Source organism: Megalops cyprinoides, chromosome 10 (assembly GCF_013368585.1).
Source record: "Megalops cyprinoides isolate fMegCyp1 chromosome 10, fMegCyp1.pri, whole genome shotgun sequence".
Lineage (NCBI taxonomy): Eukaryota > Metazoa > Chordata > Actinopteri > Elopiformes > Megalopidae > Megalops > Megalops cyprinoides.
The window spans coordinates 23866959-23886582 of NC_050592.1; the positions used below are offsets into that span (position 1 = coordinate 23866959).

Here is a 19624-nt window from a genome sequence, read left to right on the forward strand (position 1 = left end):
CGGTCGACTGTCCCCCGTGCCCCCTTTCAGATGCACGCAGAGAGAAGTCCCATATGTTCAGAGTGAATAAGCTAATGCGTTTAAGCCACTTTTGGCTTCGACTCTCCATCAGTTAAAAAGACATCGAGGTTCACCGTCTCTGGCTCCAGACGAAGAACAACAGACGCCTCACCTGTGTGGAGCTCCGTTAGAGTCATTCGAACCTGCTGACTCACCTGTGCTGGAACAACCAATCCTCTGTCTGGCAGCCCAGCAAAGAGCTCATTGATGTCTGACCGGGATATATGCACAAGTGAATAAAAACACCAATAACATCCATAAGCTTGGCACAGGTTCCCTGACCTAAAAACAGTAGCACCTATTCACATCTCCATGCCGGGCTCTGTTTGTTTCTGTCTGATCCGCTTTCATGCCTCGGGGCTTAATTCTCGTACTTCGTTTTTTTTGGTGCGTCTTTTGTTCTCACCCCGAGAATGCCTTTCTGGGTTTTTTTGGCTCATGCTTCAGCATTTTTTTTATCCCACAAGAACCAATGTCTCACATGTTTGTTTAACATCTACTTCTGCAATAATTGTGTTCTTCTAGATGTATTGTTCTGTGTGCTTGTTCAGCGCTTTGAGACGTCACTGGGCCCCTGTACTGCCACAGAGAGGTGTAGGTAGTGTGTATGCTGCATTACCAACAGTCTGCCAGCAGGTAAAGGGAGGTAGAGCTATGCTAGTGGGACTAACTGGCGAGAGAGAGCTAGATCATGGTTCCATAGTTGCTGTAGACTTTTGTTTTTGTATGTACTGTATGTATGTGAGTATATAAATGTGTGTATGTATGTATACACACATATTTCTTATATATATATTTAAGTGTTCAAAGTCTGAATGTCTCTGTCCATCATAACTCATCATGAAGGAACAGTCCAAGGTGAGACTTCTACAGAATGCGCATTACTCTGCCTTAGAGATGAAGCTAAGATAGCGCTGCTCCACGGATATCGCACCTGATTTGCCTACAGTTTGTCCTTGAACGCTGGTGCTCTGCAAACGCACGGGATACGGCATGTTACAGTATGGCAGGTGCGGATGTTGAGCGCAGCTTTCAAGAAGAATGAAATTTCTCTGCTCATAATTTTATTTCAGAACATGCTTGTGTACGCGCGTGGGTGGGTGTGGGGAAACTGCATGCATGGATTGGTGTGTGAGGTCTGTTTGTTCCTTTTCAATGACAAGACAAGGGTCCTTTTCAGTGTAGTGTTCACCCAGGAGTCTGACCTTGATCAAGAAGTACGGTAGAGGAAGAGAGGGACCATGTGACTGCACCCCCCGAAACACATACCTCTGACAACCGGCGAGAAGGAGAGGGAGCATAACTGTGTGTGTGTGTGTGTGTGTGTGTGTGTGTGTGTGTGTGTGTTTGAGAAGTATTATTGGTTGGATGGATTAAATATTCATAGGGCCATTGATCTGATGCTGTGGACAGAGAGGGTTACTAGAGTAGGTCTGTGTGTTTTTTTTTCCATTAAAGCAGTGTGCGCTCTCTCTCTCTCTCTCTCTCTCTCTCTCTCTCTCTCTCTCTCTCTCTCTCTCGCTCTCTCGGTCGCTCGCTCTCTCTCTCCTGTTCCCTCTCACTCGGGCTCTCTCTCCCCCTCCCGCTCAACCGCAGTTTAAACACACACAGGCACATACACACACGGCAGGCTGCTTCCAGGACATACATCGCGCTCGGCGCTCTCTTCTCCTTTTCTGGAAGATCTGAGGGGCTTGCGTGTGCAAATACACACACGCCCCTGCCGCACGCGCACACACACACACACACACACACGGAGGGGGGCACAGGGAGGCAGGGGACAGCGGAGGAGTGCGGACCCGGCTGCGGCTCGTCCGTGGTCGTCATGGAGAGGAGCGGAGACGTGGAGCGGGCGCTGCAGACGGTAGGTCTGTTTGTCGAGCTCTCGGAGCGGCTGGGGGACAGGGGAGGCGGGAACGCAGCGATTCGGCAGCAGAGACAGGGGCCGGAGAGGTACAGGAGCGCGGGAGAGGGGGCAGCAGGCGGGTCGGGGGGTCGGGGGGTGCACGTGTCAACACCAGCGCCTGAAAAGGGAACAGCCTCAGCAGCGGGCGGATGCAAATATCCGTACTGTGGAGGGCGAAAGAGAGGGTGAGAGAGGGAGAGAGGGACGGAAAGGGGCAGGGAGAGAGGGATGCAGTGGAAAAAGTGGGACTGTTTACATGGTGACTCAGGAAAGGGAAGAAGCCTACACTTCTTCCGCTCCTCTCCGTCTCCTGAGAGGAGTTGGGGAGGAGCACAAGTGTGTGTGTGTGTGTGTGTGCGTGCGCAGGGGAAGGTGAGGGAATTAGTATGTGATAAGGAGTCTTTTATGAAGTTCTCCATGTGTTTGGGGAGTTGGAGAGGGGTTGTGTGTTCCTGTGTGTGCATGCGCGTGTGCATGTGTTGCAGATTTAATCACTCTTGTAATTCAGTAGTCATTGTTATGGTAGGTGGTGGAGCACATGTCTGTGCTGTCATACAGGAAAGGTCTTGCAGTGTGTCCTCCTGTTTATCAATAGAGGAATAAGGAAAGGGGAAGCCATTTCATACTTCCCTGATTATTACTGCTGTGCGAACAATGGGAAAAGCTGCACTTCTGTGTGTGACAGAGAGGCTGTTCTTTGTTTATGTGAAGTCTTTGTTTCTCACAATGTAATGCGTGTTGTTTCAGTGTATGGATGTCATTTTTCACTGTAAAATATTATGCATCTCAGTGTCATTTTTTTCCATCGGGCTTCAAACCTTGTTTTTTAAGTTATAGGCAAATCATGGAAGGAGACAAAGGCCAACATTCTCATTGAAATTTCTCATATCTTACAGGACAGTTTCTCCCTGTGGTCAGAGCAGTGGTGTAGAGCAGCAGTTAGATCCGTAGCGTGGAGCAATGGTCAGAGCAGCAGTGTGGAGCAGCGGTCACAGCAGCAGTGTGGAGCAGCGGTCAGAGCAGCATTGTGGAGCAGTGGTTCAGAGCAGCAGTGTGGAGCAGTGGTCAGAGCAGCAGTGTGGAGCAGCAGTGTGGAGCAGCGGTCAGAGCAGCAGTGTAAAGTGTGATGAGATTCTTCAGTTGAATGGCCCCAGTAAGCCTCCCTGGATGATGCAGCTCGCCCAGCTCAGCACATAAATAATGTAGCCTGACAGTGTGTGTGCTCAGGCAGTTTCCAGGGCATTTAGGGCAACGTTTTGCATCAAACCTTCAGCAACATCAGCAGTTCCACACTGACCTTTACAGATGCGGTGGTGTCCTGGAAAAGCCTGGTAAACCACATTTTTGTTTTTAGTTGACAAATTCCAAAAGATTTAATCTTTCCCCACCCAGCTGGATGTTATCTGTGTTCTCCTTGGCCTTTGATCTGGCATTAAGACACTGCAATTATTGGGCATATTGAGGAATCTGTCTGCACACCATATTTAGGAATCTTTCTGCACAACAAATTTCTGTCATTTCGGCGTCCTGGTCAAGGTTATAGCCTTGCCTGTCAGACAGGTCAATTTGAGGCATCTCTCAGCCCGGCACTGAAGGGTCTATGGTCAGGAATATATTCATGTTTATGAGTTACGCGGTTATTTCGAGCCCTAGATGCTGTCTTTTATCTGGTCCTTCCATTTGAGCGATTTATTGCATGTAGTGGATGGTACAAGGTCACTTTGCGCTTCCTGGTCTTAAATGACATTGTGCGTTTCATGGGATATTACAGAGCAGGGAGGAGACAGAGTGGGGGGGGGACAGCCTCCTTTCAAAGGAGGGATGCTATTGATTAAACAGGAAAGCTGTATTTTGACGGCGTTTCTGTGGAGCGGGATCGGTGTTTACACTGTGATCAAAGGCGGCGGAGGTAGCGGAGTGAGCCATATTGCGGACCCAAGGGGAATCCTGCGCTCGGAGCACGGAGGAGGGAGATGCCGCTCATGTGCTCATTACCGACGGAGGAGACTGGCTGCTTCCCTCTCCATCTTCATCTCTCTTCTCCTCTGTCTGAAACATGCACAGAGATGTTTTTTGGGGAAGCTTTTTTAACTTGGTGGCGGTGTGTGATAAAAGTGAAGTGATATTCATAGTAGTACTGTAGTTAGGTAGAAGTGCAATTTTTTCTGTTTGTGTATTTTTGTTTTTGCTCTTTCTTTAATCCGTTCATTAGTTATTTAATGTCTTTGTGATGTTACAGCTGTTAAAGAGATTTTTAAAAGTTAGTTTCTCTTTATATTTCTCTGTGCTATAGTGCAGTGTTTCTCAACCCTCTCCTGGAGGACCCCCTGCCCTGCATGTTTTAGATCTCTCCCTGCTCCAACACAGCTGATTCAACTGATTAACTCGTTATGAACTCCTGAAGCTGCTTAATAACAAACCGATCATTTGAATCAGCTGTGTTGGAGCAGGGGGAGATCTAAAACATGCAGGGCAGGGGGTACTCCAGGAGAGGGTTGAGAAACACTGCTGTAGTATACTATGGAAACTTAGTTGATAGTATAGCTGTAACTGTCAGATGTATTTGTACTTCAGTTTTTCTTTTTTCATTGAAGGTATGGCCAGAAATGTGTGTGCTAATGTGATGTGATCTTATGAGATCTTAAATTTGTTGTTTGTGTGTCATTTTTTTGATGTTTAACATGGATATATTAATGACAAGTAGCATATTAAACTGCATACAATGCACAATTGTAAAAGGCATCTTAAATGAATACATGTAAATACATGTCCCTATTAAATCAATATATGTTGCAAGTATATACAAATGTAGCAATTAAAGCCATACTTTAATTCAATTAATTAATTTATCTTATAGTGTTTCTCTTGTGGATAGTAAAGCTGATCTGTTCGTTAAAAATAACATGGTAATAATCAGAATGATCACAAAAGCTATATAATGATACAGAGTCTCTCTCTCTGTCTGTCTGATTTCCCTTTGACATGCTTGGCCCAACATATTTAAAAAATCTCTGCATGATTTGCTTGAATGATGTGAGCAGGTTGCATGAAAAACATGTTTGGTTGTGTCACGCCCTGCATCTCCCAGTCAGCGTGATACACAGGCCGTCTACTCGCCGCAGGCTTGCTACATACCCTGGAATTCCCCCCCCCAGAGCAAGTTTCGGAGAGCTGTAAAAATCATTTCAGTTTCCTTCCAGTGCAGAAGTATATAACGAGAATTTTTGGGTGTGCTAGTCTCAGGGGGGCGCGTGGAGGTGACGTGTTAGTGCCTGTGACCTGCGTCTGCCCGTGACTGGATTACGGAGGACTGACAGCCTGCGGGTCCTCGTGCAGACTGCGGGTCCTCGTGCGGCCTGTGGGCCGGCTCTCCGTGCAGTCCGTGTGTACCCCCCTGAGCCTGTGGGCCGGCTCGCCGTGCAGTCCGTGTGTACCCCTCTGAGCCTGTGGGCTGGCTCGCCGTGCAGTCCGTGTGTACCCCCCTGAGCCTGTGGGCCGGCTCGCCGTGCAGTCCGTGTGTACCCCTCTGAGCCTGTGGGCCGGCTCGCCATGCACTTGAAGCACAGGGTTTCAGTTGTCTGATGCCCTCGTTGGGACTGAGCTTTGAGTTGGGGTCGCAGTGGTTGCAGGGCTGGTATAGGCATGTTGTGATGGTTGTGAATCTGCAGCTCTCTGGTGGTGGTTGGGGGGGGGGGGGGGGGGGGGGGGGGGGGGGGGGGGTTGGGGCTGTCAGAGGCTTCAGCCGGCCTGCCGGCATCCGTGTGACATTGATTGATTGGTTGGTTTGGTCAGTTTGATTAATGTGGCATGTGTGAGCTGTTGCCACAGATACGGGCCTGAGGGATTGGCATGGTGGCAGGGGAAGAGGAGCAAATCAAGCAGCTCCCCTGGTACCACCCTGGTTCCAATAACACTTTTGCAGAAACCCACTTGGGATAAGGGCTACATTGGCTGTGTCAGGAATACGTGATGCTGAGAGGTTTCGGGCGAGCGTTGTGCTGAGTGTTCCAGAGTCAGTGCTATGGTGAGTGACTCTCAATTGCAGTAATGGGTGGGAAGAGGATTAAGATTTGTTAATCTGACCTGTGATCAGTGTGCTGCTGTGTGATGCTGTGCTCTAATCCCATTTTCAGAATTCTTCCGCTACTTATCCCCCGCCATTATTCATCACTGGAAAGCGAAAATGATGATAAAGATGTTCTGTGCACGGCTGAAGATCAAGCATTCTGTGTTTTAAGCTTTTTTTGTTTTCTTTTTGGGGCCTGATCATTGTCAGAAGTGGACGCCATCTTGTCTGGGTCATCGTGAGTCACTCGTCTGGAATAGATTACAGCATTAAGGCAGCGTTTTTGCTCGTCATACTAATGCCAAAAAAAGACGGTTTAGAGATACGTCATCTTTCCACACTCTCCAGTCATTATCCCCAGAGAATGTATCACTAGCATCTATTGCTGTTTGTCCACCACTGTTCCAAATGCCACTATTATCTTTTTCAGCACAATACCATTCGACTGTAATTCTGTCACTGGTTTTATTTCCTGTGGAAACCTAAATACTTTATCAACCATCTATTCGTGTAACGGGGACTTTGTTTGCTTATTGTTTTCTTGGCTTGTTTAAAAACAGAAAATAGTCATCTTGCGGCCATCAGTGTAACGGCCGATGCTGACCTCACAGAAACTTTTGAATGTCAGAGTGTTTAGTCACGGAAGGAATCCGGTCACACACTGTGGTTCCTGTTATGGAAAACAAAGGCACAATAAAGTTAGAGAAAGGGCGTCATTTTACGCGGGGACCGGAAAGAGTGACCTTCCAAATTCTGCCGTTTGCCTCACAGTAACGTTGGCTCATAAGAAGACTCCAGAACTCTGTAGCTGTTTTCCAGAGCTCTGCTCTGATTGACAGCCGTGGTGACAGTAATATCACTGACGGTAATGTCACTGGGAGCTCTCCGTGCCAGGCCTCCTGTCCCTGATGAGAGTCCCTGATGGAGAGCGCACAGCCGCACAGCCAGGGCTGTGCTGCTGCCCGGTATGGGGTGAACTGGGCCGGTTCTCCCCCTCCCTCAAAGACACGCAGACACGGGCGCACTGTGGAGGTGCCCTGTGATTCACCCCGCCCGCCGCCGTGTGGGTCAAACTGCGTTTATTTTACACACACCAAACCACACACACATGCGTACGCCCCCTCACAAACACACAGGCACATGGATAGACACGCATTAGAGGTACACACAAACACACACGCGCGTACCCGCAGATGGCCAGGCACGCGGGCAGAAGCAGACGGATCACAGGCACGCACATACATACGCATGTGCACACAGACGTGCGCACGGATGCGCACACATGGACAGAGTCCTGCGCTCTGTGTTTATCAGAGGTGTAACATGAGTTATTCCCTGGCCTCTGCCCGGCCGGTTGGTCCTCTCCGGGTCGCATTTGTCTCCCTTTCTCGCATTAAGTGACTCATGGAATTGCCTCTTTAAAATCTCATTTGTCTCCTGTTTTGGAAGAAGAGTGCCAGCAATACCAAATTAAGCAGCCCACACACCACATTAGGGCTAGATTAATCTTGCTGGCAGGTATTTGTGGCTATGAGGCAGCCAGCAGTCCTGTTGTTTGCCTGTGTTTGTCTGAAGCCCGCTGAGTAAATTCAGCTTTGTTGTGACACGGTCCTTGTCATTTCTTTAATTTAGTGCATGGCAACGCCGGCCGGATCTCATCAAACTATAGCTAACATAAACACTGGCAAGTAGTACATGATGAGAATAAATCTTTAGTCTAAAAGCTGACACTCGGCGTTCCCTTATTTAGACGTAGCCTGCCTGACACAGCCAAAGCTGCAGATGACAGTCTGAAGATATACTTTTCTCGAACCCGTGTCCCACTGGTTTCATCAGAGTCGAGTGCCTCACACCACCTGATGCTCTGAGTTCTGTGAAGGCCCAGATGGGGTTGGGGGGCGACATGGCGAGGTGACTTTGCTCGGTATTTGTGATTTGTGGGTATCGGCTGCTCGGGGTGTGAGCCGCTGGCGCGGGCCTGCCAGCCCTGTGGAGATTGATGAGCTCTGGGCAGGTTTTACTGGTCAGGCAGAAGGGGGGCATGCCTTTCATTCAGACAGCCTCCTACTAGGTAAGACGTTTATATCCCTGTTTATATTTATATCCACTGTGTTTTGGTTGCGGTGGCCACTCCCCCCCACCCCCTCCCTCGGTCCAGAAAAACCTCTCGGGCCACTTTGTCCCTGTCTGTCTTCTTCTTGGTGATGGTTGGCGGGATGGTATGGGGGTGGGGGTGTTATAAGCGACGCCAGTAAATGATAGGCACGCTTTAGGGATTGGCAGCTCCCTCCCCGGGGGATTCGGTGTCGGCCCCCTCGGTCGGGGGAGGGGCTCGGCGCTGGGCTCTCGGCTGAGGAGCGCGTGCGTCAGCGCTGTGGCATTATCACGTCGGACGCGTGTGGCACTTATTTCGGGATGTGTCACGCCAGGTCACATCGTTACATCATCCCTGAGAGGAGAGTGCCGCCCGGATGCCGCCCAGCCCACCTGCGGGTCAGGTGCCGTGTGCGGGTGGAGCATGCAGGGAGGGCGAAGAAGGGAGAGAGGGGGAGAGAGAGAGAGGGAGAGAGAGAGAGAGAGAGGGGGGGGGGGGGAGGGTGGAAAGGCGGGGGGGCTGTAGAAAGACTGTGATTCTTCTCTAGGGTTCCACCAGACCACCATGAACCACAAAATACATTCTGCTGCACCCAAAACTCACATTCACATATGCACATGGCACACATGCAAAAATTTGACTGATGTAATGTGCACTAGCTCCCTCGGGCCCAGAGGGCACAGTGTGAAGGTGAGCGTTTTGGAGATCCGAGAGGGTAGAGAGGAGGGCCGCTCCGGGCCCCCTCTTCCCCTGCGGTGGCATCTGTGCTCCTGGCCGTGCCGCATTGTGGAGATGCCAGCGGCCCTCCTCAGAGCAGAGGCCTAATCCTCCCGCTCCTGCTGCTTGCTGAGTGGTGGATGGGATAACAGGCCTGCTGCTGCTCTGCTTCTCACAAGCTGCAGAGCAACTCTTTGTGATTTGCACTGTGCTGGAGGTCTCCCAGAGCTCTGGTCTGCAGGCTACCTGAACAGGTGTCATGGATTTACCTTAGGAATGGAGGTACTAAGAAGATACCTGTATCTTGTTATAAGATATACACAGTTATATACAGGAAGTCAGGATTCCTTTAAATCCGCAAGCTCTATCTCATGTTTTTGGATAGTGTTTATGTGTCTAGTAGAAATCTTAAGTCATTTTCACGGCCCTCGTTGTGTAGTATCTGTGAATCCAGAAATATTCGTATTGAAGTGGTTTAGTATTATGTACCTTGCTCTATCTTATGTACCTATGATACAACAGCAGTGTACAGTGCAGGATTCAAACCTGCAGCCCTGTGTTTACACATCCAGTCCTCTAACTCTGACTCCTCTCTGCTGCCCTGTCTGATGTCCGGTGAAGCCAACCCTCCCCAAAGCACACAGTGACACAGTGGGACCCTGTACCTAGATAATTGCTAGAATGGACTATTTGTGACTAATCAGTGTGTGCGAACATACATGGCTTTATTTGTATTGCTGTTTTGCCACAATAAATAGTCCAATGCATGCATGATTTTGAGGCGAGGGACACAGACACACGTGAGCAGGACATGCTCTGGCAGCATCTGTATGGCCCACAGAGGTGTCACTCTCTGACTGATAACCGCTGAGGCTGGAGGGCGGGTCCCCGCGTGTAGGTTTAGTCACCCTTTTTTGGGGCCAGTTAAAATATGTGTATACTGTGCTTTACCCTCTGCTGCTTTAAATAAAGATCGGCTGAGGTACTTTTCAGGCCCTGCCGTTTCGCAGACTGCACAGAGACCCCTGTTTAGCCTGAGGAAGCGGAGAGAATGGGGAGTCTGTGTTTGAGCTGGCGCGGCTGGATTCTGCAGCTTTCTCCTGAATCATCCTCTTGTGCAGATTCCTCATTATCGGAAAATCTGTTCGTTGGAAAGGGTGTGTGTGTGTGTGTTTCTTTTTCATTTTGTTTCTTTTAAAGTTTTCTTTCGTACATGAAGGGGACAGAAACGCAGCTGAAAAATAGGAGGAAAGAAAGGGGGAATGGAAGTGAGAGAGAGAGAGTAAGTTTGGATAAGAGAGGCACTTTGATCATTTGACTGTGTGGTGTGAAACAGCGCTTTGTGGTCTGGCCTCTTGCTGTAAGGCTGCAGTTCGCATGCTGTGCACTGGTGCAGTTTGCATTCTGTTGAACTTGTAAACCCGTGAAGGCTTATATATTGGCAGGCTTTTTTTTCTTTTTTCCTTTTTTGATCAGTCAGACAAGTGTAACTAAGTGTGTGTGTGTGTGTGCGTGTGTGTGCGTGTGTGCATGTGCGTGCGCGTGTGTGCGTGTGTGCGTGTGTGTGGTCTTCTGCGACTTGAACTTTCACATGTTAAGCATTCACACCGCACACTCACGTTAATTAAAACATGCTCTCTGCGCTCGGCTATTGTTCGCTTCCAAGAAGGGGAAATGCTACACTCGGAATGAGGAACAGACAAACTGAAAATGTTGTGGTAAGGTGATTGTCATAATCCCCTCTTGGCAGCGAAACAACCCCCCCCCCCCAAAAAAAAGCATAGTGCGGACACGGTAGTGCCGTGTGCCTGGTGCGCTGTTCCTGGAAGGATCCGTCCACACACCGGGCTATAAATAAGGATTCATATTTAGCTTTCGGCCACTGAGGGGGAGTTTTGACGGATGGCCAAGTTGGGATCACACAGTGATGACATCGCGTCCCCTCCCACCCCACCACCCCTCCCCCTGTCCCATCTCATCTGTGCTCTGCCAGCACCGCTCTGGTTTACATCAGAACGTGGACTGCGCCCGTCCGGACCCCTGTCCCTCCACATCCTCAGCACCATAGTGAGAACGTCTCTCTCTCCCCGTTGCTGTTGTCCGGTCTCGGTCCCGCGATCCCCCCCCCACCTCCCAGGGAAGCCGCTCGGCCCCCTGGCTTCCACGCTCCTGATATAGCCTGACCTTGATCTTGCGGAGACAGGAGAGGCTCTCCTCCGCCCTCGTCTTTCTGGTGGCGGCGGTGTGAGGGCCGCCATTGTCCTTTCCGCCGTTGTCGGGGGGAGTCCGGCTTTTTCCTTTTCTCGGCCGGAACGCAGGACTTCTGGACTGAGATGGCCACTCTCAGAATGGGTTCGCTGGCCAGAGTGACCAGAGCATCGGTAGGTGTGTGTGTGTGTGTGTGTGTGTGTGTGTGTGTGCTTGGCTTCTTTTCCTCATGACTGCTTGCCCATTCCAAGCCAAGCTTTCAGCAATGTTGTGCTCCTGGGAGATGTACGATGGTCTCTTGTACGCTCTTTGAGAGGAGTTTAAGCGGTGCGGGGCGAGTGTTACGTCTTGGTGTCCGATTTCAGAATGCTGCTGCTGTCCCTTTGTACACATTTCTGTGCCTCTGTGCCTCTGCCTTCTGTGCCTGGTATCATCCCGAAGATCTGTTTCTAATGAGCCTTTAACCTTGCCTGTGCAGGGTATCTCCAGTCATCTTCATCCTTGGTTTGTTCCAAAGCGTTCAGATCATTGTAAATGTTAACATTGTATTTTGAGTTCCTGTAAGGATAGCACAGATCCTGTAACAGTAAGAAGTGTAAGAAGCAGTGTTACCTGGTCTGTGTGCGTGTGTGTTTAATTCCCATGTTTGTTTTGTGTTGAAGGCTGTGCGGGAGTGTTAGGTCCGTAGATGGGGCACTGCCATTTAGCAAAAACCTCGAGCCGAATTGCTTCAGTAAACCCAGCTGTTTCACTGAGTAACGTGTTACGATGCGACCTACGAATGTTGCCCTGGACGAGGTTTTCAGCCAAGCTAGTTGTAACAATAATAACATAAGTTTCGCCTCCTCTGACGCACCTGCACAAGATCAAACAGGTGTGCATTGACAGGCGTTGCGCAAGTCTGGCCAGAAACAATGTGGCATTTAAACGTCGGTCTGCAGTCGGCTAGCAGAGGCCGCTAAATGAAAAGTGGGTGATTGATGGGCTCAGCCACACGGGCAGCCAGGCCCAGGCATGCAGACCCCTCACCCTCCCCTCACGGTGCAGTGAGGCCCGGAGCCTCCGGCTGTAGGAGCTGTAACCAGTCGTGCCGAGCGCAGCGCTGGCAGGAGCGCGAGGCCATAGAGCCTTGTGCGTGCTGCCGTAAAGCGCGGACATGCGGCCCCTGTTTAATGTGTTACGCAGGTGCGCGGACCCCAGGACGTTTCTGTGTGCGGAGCTATATGCGAAACACAGCGTGGAGAGTGGCCTGGTTTTCCTCCCCTCTCTGCCGCTGTAGGTCTGTGAGCCGACAGAACACCCTCCTGTTCTGTTCCTTTCGCCTCTCACAGCTTCCATTGTGGTGTGCTATAGATAGCTGTGCCTGATTAGCAAACTGGTAGCCGGTGCAGGCTTCTGTGTAGCATGGCCAAATCTACAGAGACCGTAGCAGCAATCCCCAGATTGTCAATTTGATGGGAGGAAATTGAAAAGAGCTGGTGGGCCGGCTCATCGTTTCAGAAAGACATCATGGGAAAGCGGGTATCAGATGGAGAGATGGGAGCGTCAGAGCCACAGCGATGCCATGTGTTCGGCTCCTGGATGCGAAGGTCGGCCTTTTCCCACTTCCCTCTCCTCCCCGCTGGTGTGAAGTGTTCAGGGTCATGCAGCGTTCGCCTGTCTGCAAACATACGTGCGGGACGGCCTCAAACATATTTTCGTCACGTGTATTTTTGGGACGTGACCATGTGGGACAGTGTATATCCAGAGAGTGGATGATGGGACTTTGTAGGGGGGGGGTATTTTTAAACCTGTCTTTGGGAGGTGAGCTCAGTGAAAGTGTTCTAAAATAGCCCCCCCATCTAGTGTTACCAGGCCTCACGCGTGGCTAAAATATCCATTGAAGTGGGAGAGCAAGCGACACAGTGTCCGGTGTCATCACCACGGCCTGCTGGGAAAAGGCATCCTGCCTTCAGAAAAACTGTCCTGCAAACTGGGTGTGGGGATGAGGGGTGTTCGGGGGGGCAGTTTTCACCCAAGGAGTTTTTGGGGACACGGTTGAGTGAATAGGTCCTTTTTAAACCCTCATCTCATCAATATTGTTTCTTTTTCTAAGATTCAGGCATGACAGTAGAAGCTTAGAAACTGCTTAGTTTTTTTTTACTAGTCATGTTCAAAATCATTGCATGAAAGGATGAATTTGTCTCTTTATGTGGATAAGTGCATGTTTTTAATGAGCACCGGTTTCGCTCCATCGGTTCAGTAGATGTGAAGGAAGCGGCTGAGAGTGAGAGTGTTTATCTGGGTAATGATCGGGTAGGTGTTGTAAAGGCTGCAGTGCACGACGTGTGGCACGGAAGTGAAGATTTTAGGCGATATCCCGCTGGTGTATCGTGCACCCGCTGCGAAAGGGACGCAGATGCTGGCCCAGCCGCGGCTGCCGAGGGGTTCATCTGAGGACAGCTGTGTTGTGCCGGCGGATTCACTGGCAGCCTGAGATCTCCGCGGCGCGAGGCGCGACTCGGGAGAGGCTGTGTGTGTGTGCGCGCGTGTGTGTATGTGTGTGTGAAAGGAGGAGGAGGAGGAGAGGGAGGAAGGGAGGCGCGCCCGGGCCCGGTCCCTGTCCCAGATGAACTCTCGGTGGTCCACCCGGAGGTGGGGCCGCTCGGGCTGCGTGGGGAGGCTGTGGGAAATTCGCCACTGTCCCGGGGGTCTGAGGAAACGACAGTCACCGTGGGACAGGCTAACGGTCACACTGCTTTCATTCAGTCTTTCATATCGACATATAAAGTCATTTCTGAGGAAGCCTCTGCCCTCTGATCTCCCCGTCGTCTCCTCTGAGCTCCGTGACCATCCTGAGCAACCCTGGAGCAGCACGTACGCCAGTCCCGGGGCGGGTCGATACCGAGCAGCGGGGCTGGGCTTAGGGCGTTACAGAACCGGACCGGACTGGACCACACAGAGGGTTATAGGCTTGAATACTGTTACACGCTCGACAAGTAGCCTGACAGCCCGCACCCACCCCATTTTTTAAATTCAGATCTCTGTGAGTAATACCTCACTACAAAAAGACCTGCCTTCCCCCTTTCAGGCTGGGATTTGAATATTATTCCTGAAATGTAACCAAAGAAAAAAACTCAGTCTTTACCATGGTAATTGGTTAGTGTGCACTTGTCTGTCCTTTACCCTGTTTGTGTCCGTACTGCAGCCTAGAATCCATAGCCTAACATGAAAGTTGTGTCAGTTTCTGTGGAAAATGGCACCCACAAAACAAATAAATCCTGTCCTGTAGGTGGGTAACAGTGGAGTTTAACTGCGGTTAAATCTCATTGTTCCCTGAACTTAATATCTGGAAGTTAATAAAGGGCGCTGCCAGCTTCCTGATATTGTTATGTTAACATTATCTCTGGAAATCGGTTGTTTTATTGTTATTTTTTACAGGTCAGGTTTAAGACCGGTCAAGAGAAGGTCAGTGGAAAAAAAAATTGTTTTTGACCTCATTAGATGCGAAGATAGGTTCGATAAACATTGACGGAAAAGTCCATTCAGATTTTGAAGTTGTGATTTTTTTTTTCCATAGCTTCTGGCAGGGAAAATGGTCTGAATTAACAAATGGCAGTGCGTGTTATGAGATGGCAACTTGAAACTGTTCATTTGGCCTTTATTGAAATGCACCAAGGATTGTATTCCCTAAAAACTGCAGAAACCTTTCATTGCACTTCACTGACTGGAGCTTAAGGTTACTATTCAAGCTGTCTGTAAGAAAGGCCCAACGCTTTTGAAAATTAAACACAGAAAGTGGTTATGCAGACCAAGTAGATGGATGCACGACAGCTTGATAAATTTTTGGGGCATCCCCCAGAAATCCTTGGGTATTCTGTTTTTCAGTCATTGCATTTGAACTCTCCCCTGACTCCTGCTGTTAACCTGGTGTTGTGCTGTTGAATATACTTTTGGTTTCAAGAAGCTCGCCCTGCCCTTTCCAGTTGAGCAGGTGGAAGCTCTCCCTCTGCGTCAGCCTTTAAACTTTGTTTTTGTTTTGCATAGGTGCCTTATTAAATCTATTAATAGCGGCGTTTATCTCGTAGCAGCAAGGGCTGAGGAGTAAGCATGCTAATCTGAAGAGTATTTCGAGATACAGATGCCCCTGATTGGTTCACCTGGAGATTAATGCTAATCAGCTCTGCAGACCTGTGTGAGTGTGTGTGTGTGTGTCTCTGTGTCTCTGAGGTGTCTGGTGCAGGTTTTGTCTTTGCCTGAAGATGGGGAGTTTTGTGAGATGATGTAAAGAGGTAGAATTGAAGGGTTGAATGATAAATGAGGAAGAGAGAGGGGGAAGCTAACGCTGCCTGAAACACAGGGCAGAACACCCCCATCTTAGCCTGTAGCTTAGCCTCCTGACCTTGCTGCTTGATGTGTGAGTCCAGGTTCAGGACCTGAGCGTGAGAATGAATATTTACAGCGGCTGTGTGTGCTGTTCAAGGGCAAAGTTGCTGCATCTGTGGTGTTAAAAAGCAGTCCCTCCAGGGAATCTTCAGAGCTGGCATAATTACATTTCATTAGCTGCTGTCACAGCATGGAGGTGCTCACAACGTAAAGATGCACCCTGAATGTGGTTGCGTTTGGTGCGAGGTGAGCGGGCGACGTTTCAAGGAGATATGCAAATGTCTCCAACACTCTTACTGCACACTGAGCAGGTGGGGCTCTCTCGACCGAAAACATCACCTTTTAAAACCCACTACAGAACAAGACCACAGAATTTCTCTTTGCAGAGAGACAGTCAACGACAGAGACGTTAACAGCAGTATTCACACCTCAGCACAAAGCACAGAACAAAATCATAACATCGTCATGGCGTCGCTATGCCGAGACGTCACTGTGACGCTGATCAGTGTTGTGTGCAGTTCCGTTCCCTCACAGTGACTATACACCTCTGTCATTTTGTTTTGGAATGCACGTGATGTAAACCAGGCACAGCTGTGTGTGTGTGTGTGTGTGTGTGTGTGTGTGTGTGTGTGTCACAATAATCCCTGAGAAGTCCCTCCCGCCCGAGGACGAGGCAACCGCGAGTCTCTGAGGATTAATTATAGATACGGAAGGGGAGTCCCTTGCATTTATTGAATGACGCTCATTGTCACGGTTGCCATGGATCATCCCCCTCCTTTCTGAAGTTGTAATGGTGATTTGCATAAACCTTGCATGATGATTTGCATAAACCAATAAGCACTTAGATTGGGGGGGGGTTGCTACCCAAAGTTATAGAATCACAGCAGCTTCCTTTGTGTTGCCTATGAATCTGAACAATGATTCCGTTCGATTGGTGTAGCCAGCTACTTTGAGAGCTAGCGAGAAATTTGAATCTTTTGAATGTCGAGCAAGTAATAATTTTTAACCTCTGTGTTCAAATTCTTCTTAATTAACCAGAAATTACGAACATTTTTTATCCCCTGACATTGATATTGATGGAGCAGAGCCTAAGTAACCTGAATAAAATTAGAGGTAATTCACTGATATTGGGCTGTTTGTTTACCTGCCTGAACATGCGCGCAAATGCGCATCTCCTGCCTGTGAGTCATTGTTTACACAGGAATAGCTGAAGGTACATATAGCGCTTGAAGGCAAAAGTAGCATTTGATTGTTCCAATTTTCAGTCTTGGCAGTGAAAGGGTATGTGATTATAAAATGTGCTTAGTGGCACATCTGAAGCATACTTTCAGCTAGAGATTCTCAGGCGGCTGCAGCGAGGTGTCAGGCTGTAGGCTGTGGACTTAACAGTGAAAATGCTGTCCCTGCCATCACTGAGCTGAAAGTTTGGGGACTTCCTTAATTCAGCTCTTTAACAAGTGACAGGAACTCCTTAGTCTGCCCAGGAAGAAAGATAGGGAGGGTAGTCCCCTGGGTGATAAACTCTCTCAGATGCAGCCATCGCTTCTGTTTCTATAATTAACTTCTTTCTGTCTCTCTCCCCCTTTCTCTCTCTTCCTTTTCTTTTCTGTCTCTGGCTCTCATTTGTGGGAACTGAGGAGAGGTCCACGATCGAGGGGACAGTTACCCCTGGAAAACGATAAATCAATCATTAGTTAAATACATTGGGTCCTGTCTGTGAGCGTTCAGATTATGCACAGCATGACAGCAGCGGAAGAGAAGAAGCAGCCGTAGCTTCCAGCGTGTGACGGTGAAGGTTAGCCTAGTGCTCGGTCTCCTCATTCCCGACTGTGTGATCCAAACTGCCGCATTTAGGCAGCACCCAAAGAAAAGGCCAGCGTGCTGATATGGTTGTTGGAGATCCGTTCCAGGTTCAGCGAAGAGGGAAAGCCCACCCCCACTTATGTGGCCCTGGGGGGATGGTGTTGGGAGGGGCAGGGGAGGTCAGCTGGAGGTCAGCTCCAGTGAATGGCTTGGACTACATGAGCAGGCCGCTTGGCTCACGTTATCCAGGCTGTGGTATACTTCCTCTTCCACCTCCTCTGTCTCCTTTTTACAAATTCCTCAGCTTTAATTTGATTCCATAAATGCCGCCGCTAACTCGCAGGGCGGGAGGGAGAGGGGGAGGGAGCGAGGGAGTGCCAGAGCATGAATAATTGAATCCCAGGTCTGTCACGTTGTGTATTCCGTGCCTGTTTGCCCGAAAGCTGGGCAGTGTCCAAGCCAAATATTTACTGCTGCTTCCCAGGTGCTGTCCAGCTGTTCCCCCCGTCCCGTCTGTTGTTAACGGCCGCCGTTGCGAAAGGACCCCTCCCCGCACCCCTCACACCCCCCGCACCCCCCACACCCCCCACACTCCATGTCCTCTGGAGCTTTAGCGTTTTGTTTCTTCTTTCAGGGTAACGATGAGGAGGCAGTCGTGGATCTCGGGAAGACCAGCTCCACCATCCACACAAACTTCGAGAAGGAAGAGCTAGAAAGTAAGTCGTTTCCCTCTGTCTTGAGCGTCCCGGTCTCTCTCCTCCTCGGCTCATTATCGCTCTCTCGCTTTCTCTTTCTCCTACTCGCTATATCTGTTTCACTCTTCCCACCCTGTCTGGCTCCCTGCGGGGTGAGAGAGACGTCGCTATGGCCTGTCTGGACAGGAGGCGAAGCGCCGCTCAGGGGGCATAAAGCCGCTGATGACATCACAGAGGCACAAGTTGTGCTCAGGATCCGTGAGGCGACTGGCGCTGGTGAAGCTGTGAACTTTGACCCCTTTCAGGCCCTTGTGTGTCATGGGTGTCTCTCAGGGACAGTGGTCAGCGAAAGACATGAACAAGGCCATAGCAACCCCCACGAGCGGGATTCCCTTAGCAACTTGAGCTATAGCCACTCCCATGAAACAATAAAAAAAGACATGTGTTTTCAATTATACACTTTTTTTATACCTAGAACTTTGGTGCTGAGCACTGACATCTAAGCCCACACTCAGACTCAAACCCTGTGGTCTAGTCTAAAGATCTGAATATTACACCATACACTAACATACTGATACCTGTGCGGTACTTGAGTGTGTAGGTAGAGTTTTGTTCATTGTTGCGGCCACAGCAATGACTTCTGGGATGGCTGCTTGGTTCAGAGAATTGTTGGCGCCTGTATGCGGAGCGGAGCGATATTCATCTTGATTAATTTGATATTCAAATATTCTTTTGTTCCCGAGATGGCATGTTTGAATCATCGAGCCCGGCATTTGCTTCCCCAAGGGCGACACGAAGGTCCAGTGCGTGCAAATAATGACTCACCCCGAGCAGAACAGCCTTCACCCACACTGTCAGCCAGAAGAATGTAAACTGTTAATAAATTCTCTTACTTTGGAGTACGCAGGGTTCTTAGACTCTCATGAAAGGATAAAACTCTCAACTAGTTTTTGTTTTTCTTCGTTCATTACCTAACGTTGGAATACTGATCCAGGCAATAGATTTGTGATCCGGTGGTAGAATGTTTGAACATTGAGTATTCAGTTTCACCAACGCTAGAACAGGGGTATAAACGTTGGCCACTGGACAAAGACCACCCAGAACCTCTCATGCGTTGCCCATCGCGCTGAGGCTCTTTGTGTACATTTGCCATCTGCCTACAAGTGGAAGAAGCTGGCCTCCCTCCATCTTAAGGGAAGGAGCTAATGCGTGTGAGCCTGGAGCACCGTGACACACTGTGTGTCTCTGGGAATCCTCCATCGTGGCGCCGATCAGAACCGTTCTTACCGGTTCTGTCACGCTCGCCTCCTGCTGTCCCCCCGCTGCTCCTCAAAACGCAGGCGCACGCGCGCTCGCAGACACACGCGTGCAAACACAGAGAGACTCAACCCCTGGAAAATGTGCCGCGCTCCGCGCGTCTCGCTCTCCTGTTGCCATGCAACCGAGCCGTGTTAGCGGGATGGCTGTCCGTGGGGACGGGGTTCGACGCGAGAAGGGCTGAACTTCTCGTCTTCGCCAATGTGACCTGCTTCGGTTCGGCAGCGGCCTCTTTCCTCAGGCGTTCGGTGAACATCAGCGTCTCTCTCTCTCTCTCTCTCTCTCCGGAACAATCCACAGAGGGGTCTCCTGGATACGCCCTGACCCATATTTCCTTTCTTTTCTGAGAGCCGAGGACGCGTAGCAAACTCTCCTCAGATGGTTTTCATTCC

General features: G+C 49.8%; 1 protein-coding gene across 1 annotated transcript in view; it reads left to right on the forward strand.

Moving 5' to 3' along the window:
* Positions 1-1647: 1647 nt before the first annotated feature.
* The window catches only part of slc4a7 (solute carrier family 4 member 7), a 57078-nt gene continuing 39101 nt past the window's right edge, over positions 1648-19624 (forward strand). The window contains exons 1-2 of the mRNA XM_036538920.1: positions 1648-1924; positions 17855-17936. Of these exons, the coding sequence (XP_036394813.1) occupies positions 1886-1924; positions 17855-17936 (121 nt within the window). The 5' untranslated portion in view covers positions 1648-1885. The remainder of the gene's footprint in view (positions 1925-17854; positions 17937-19624) is intronic.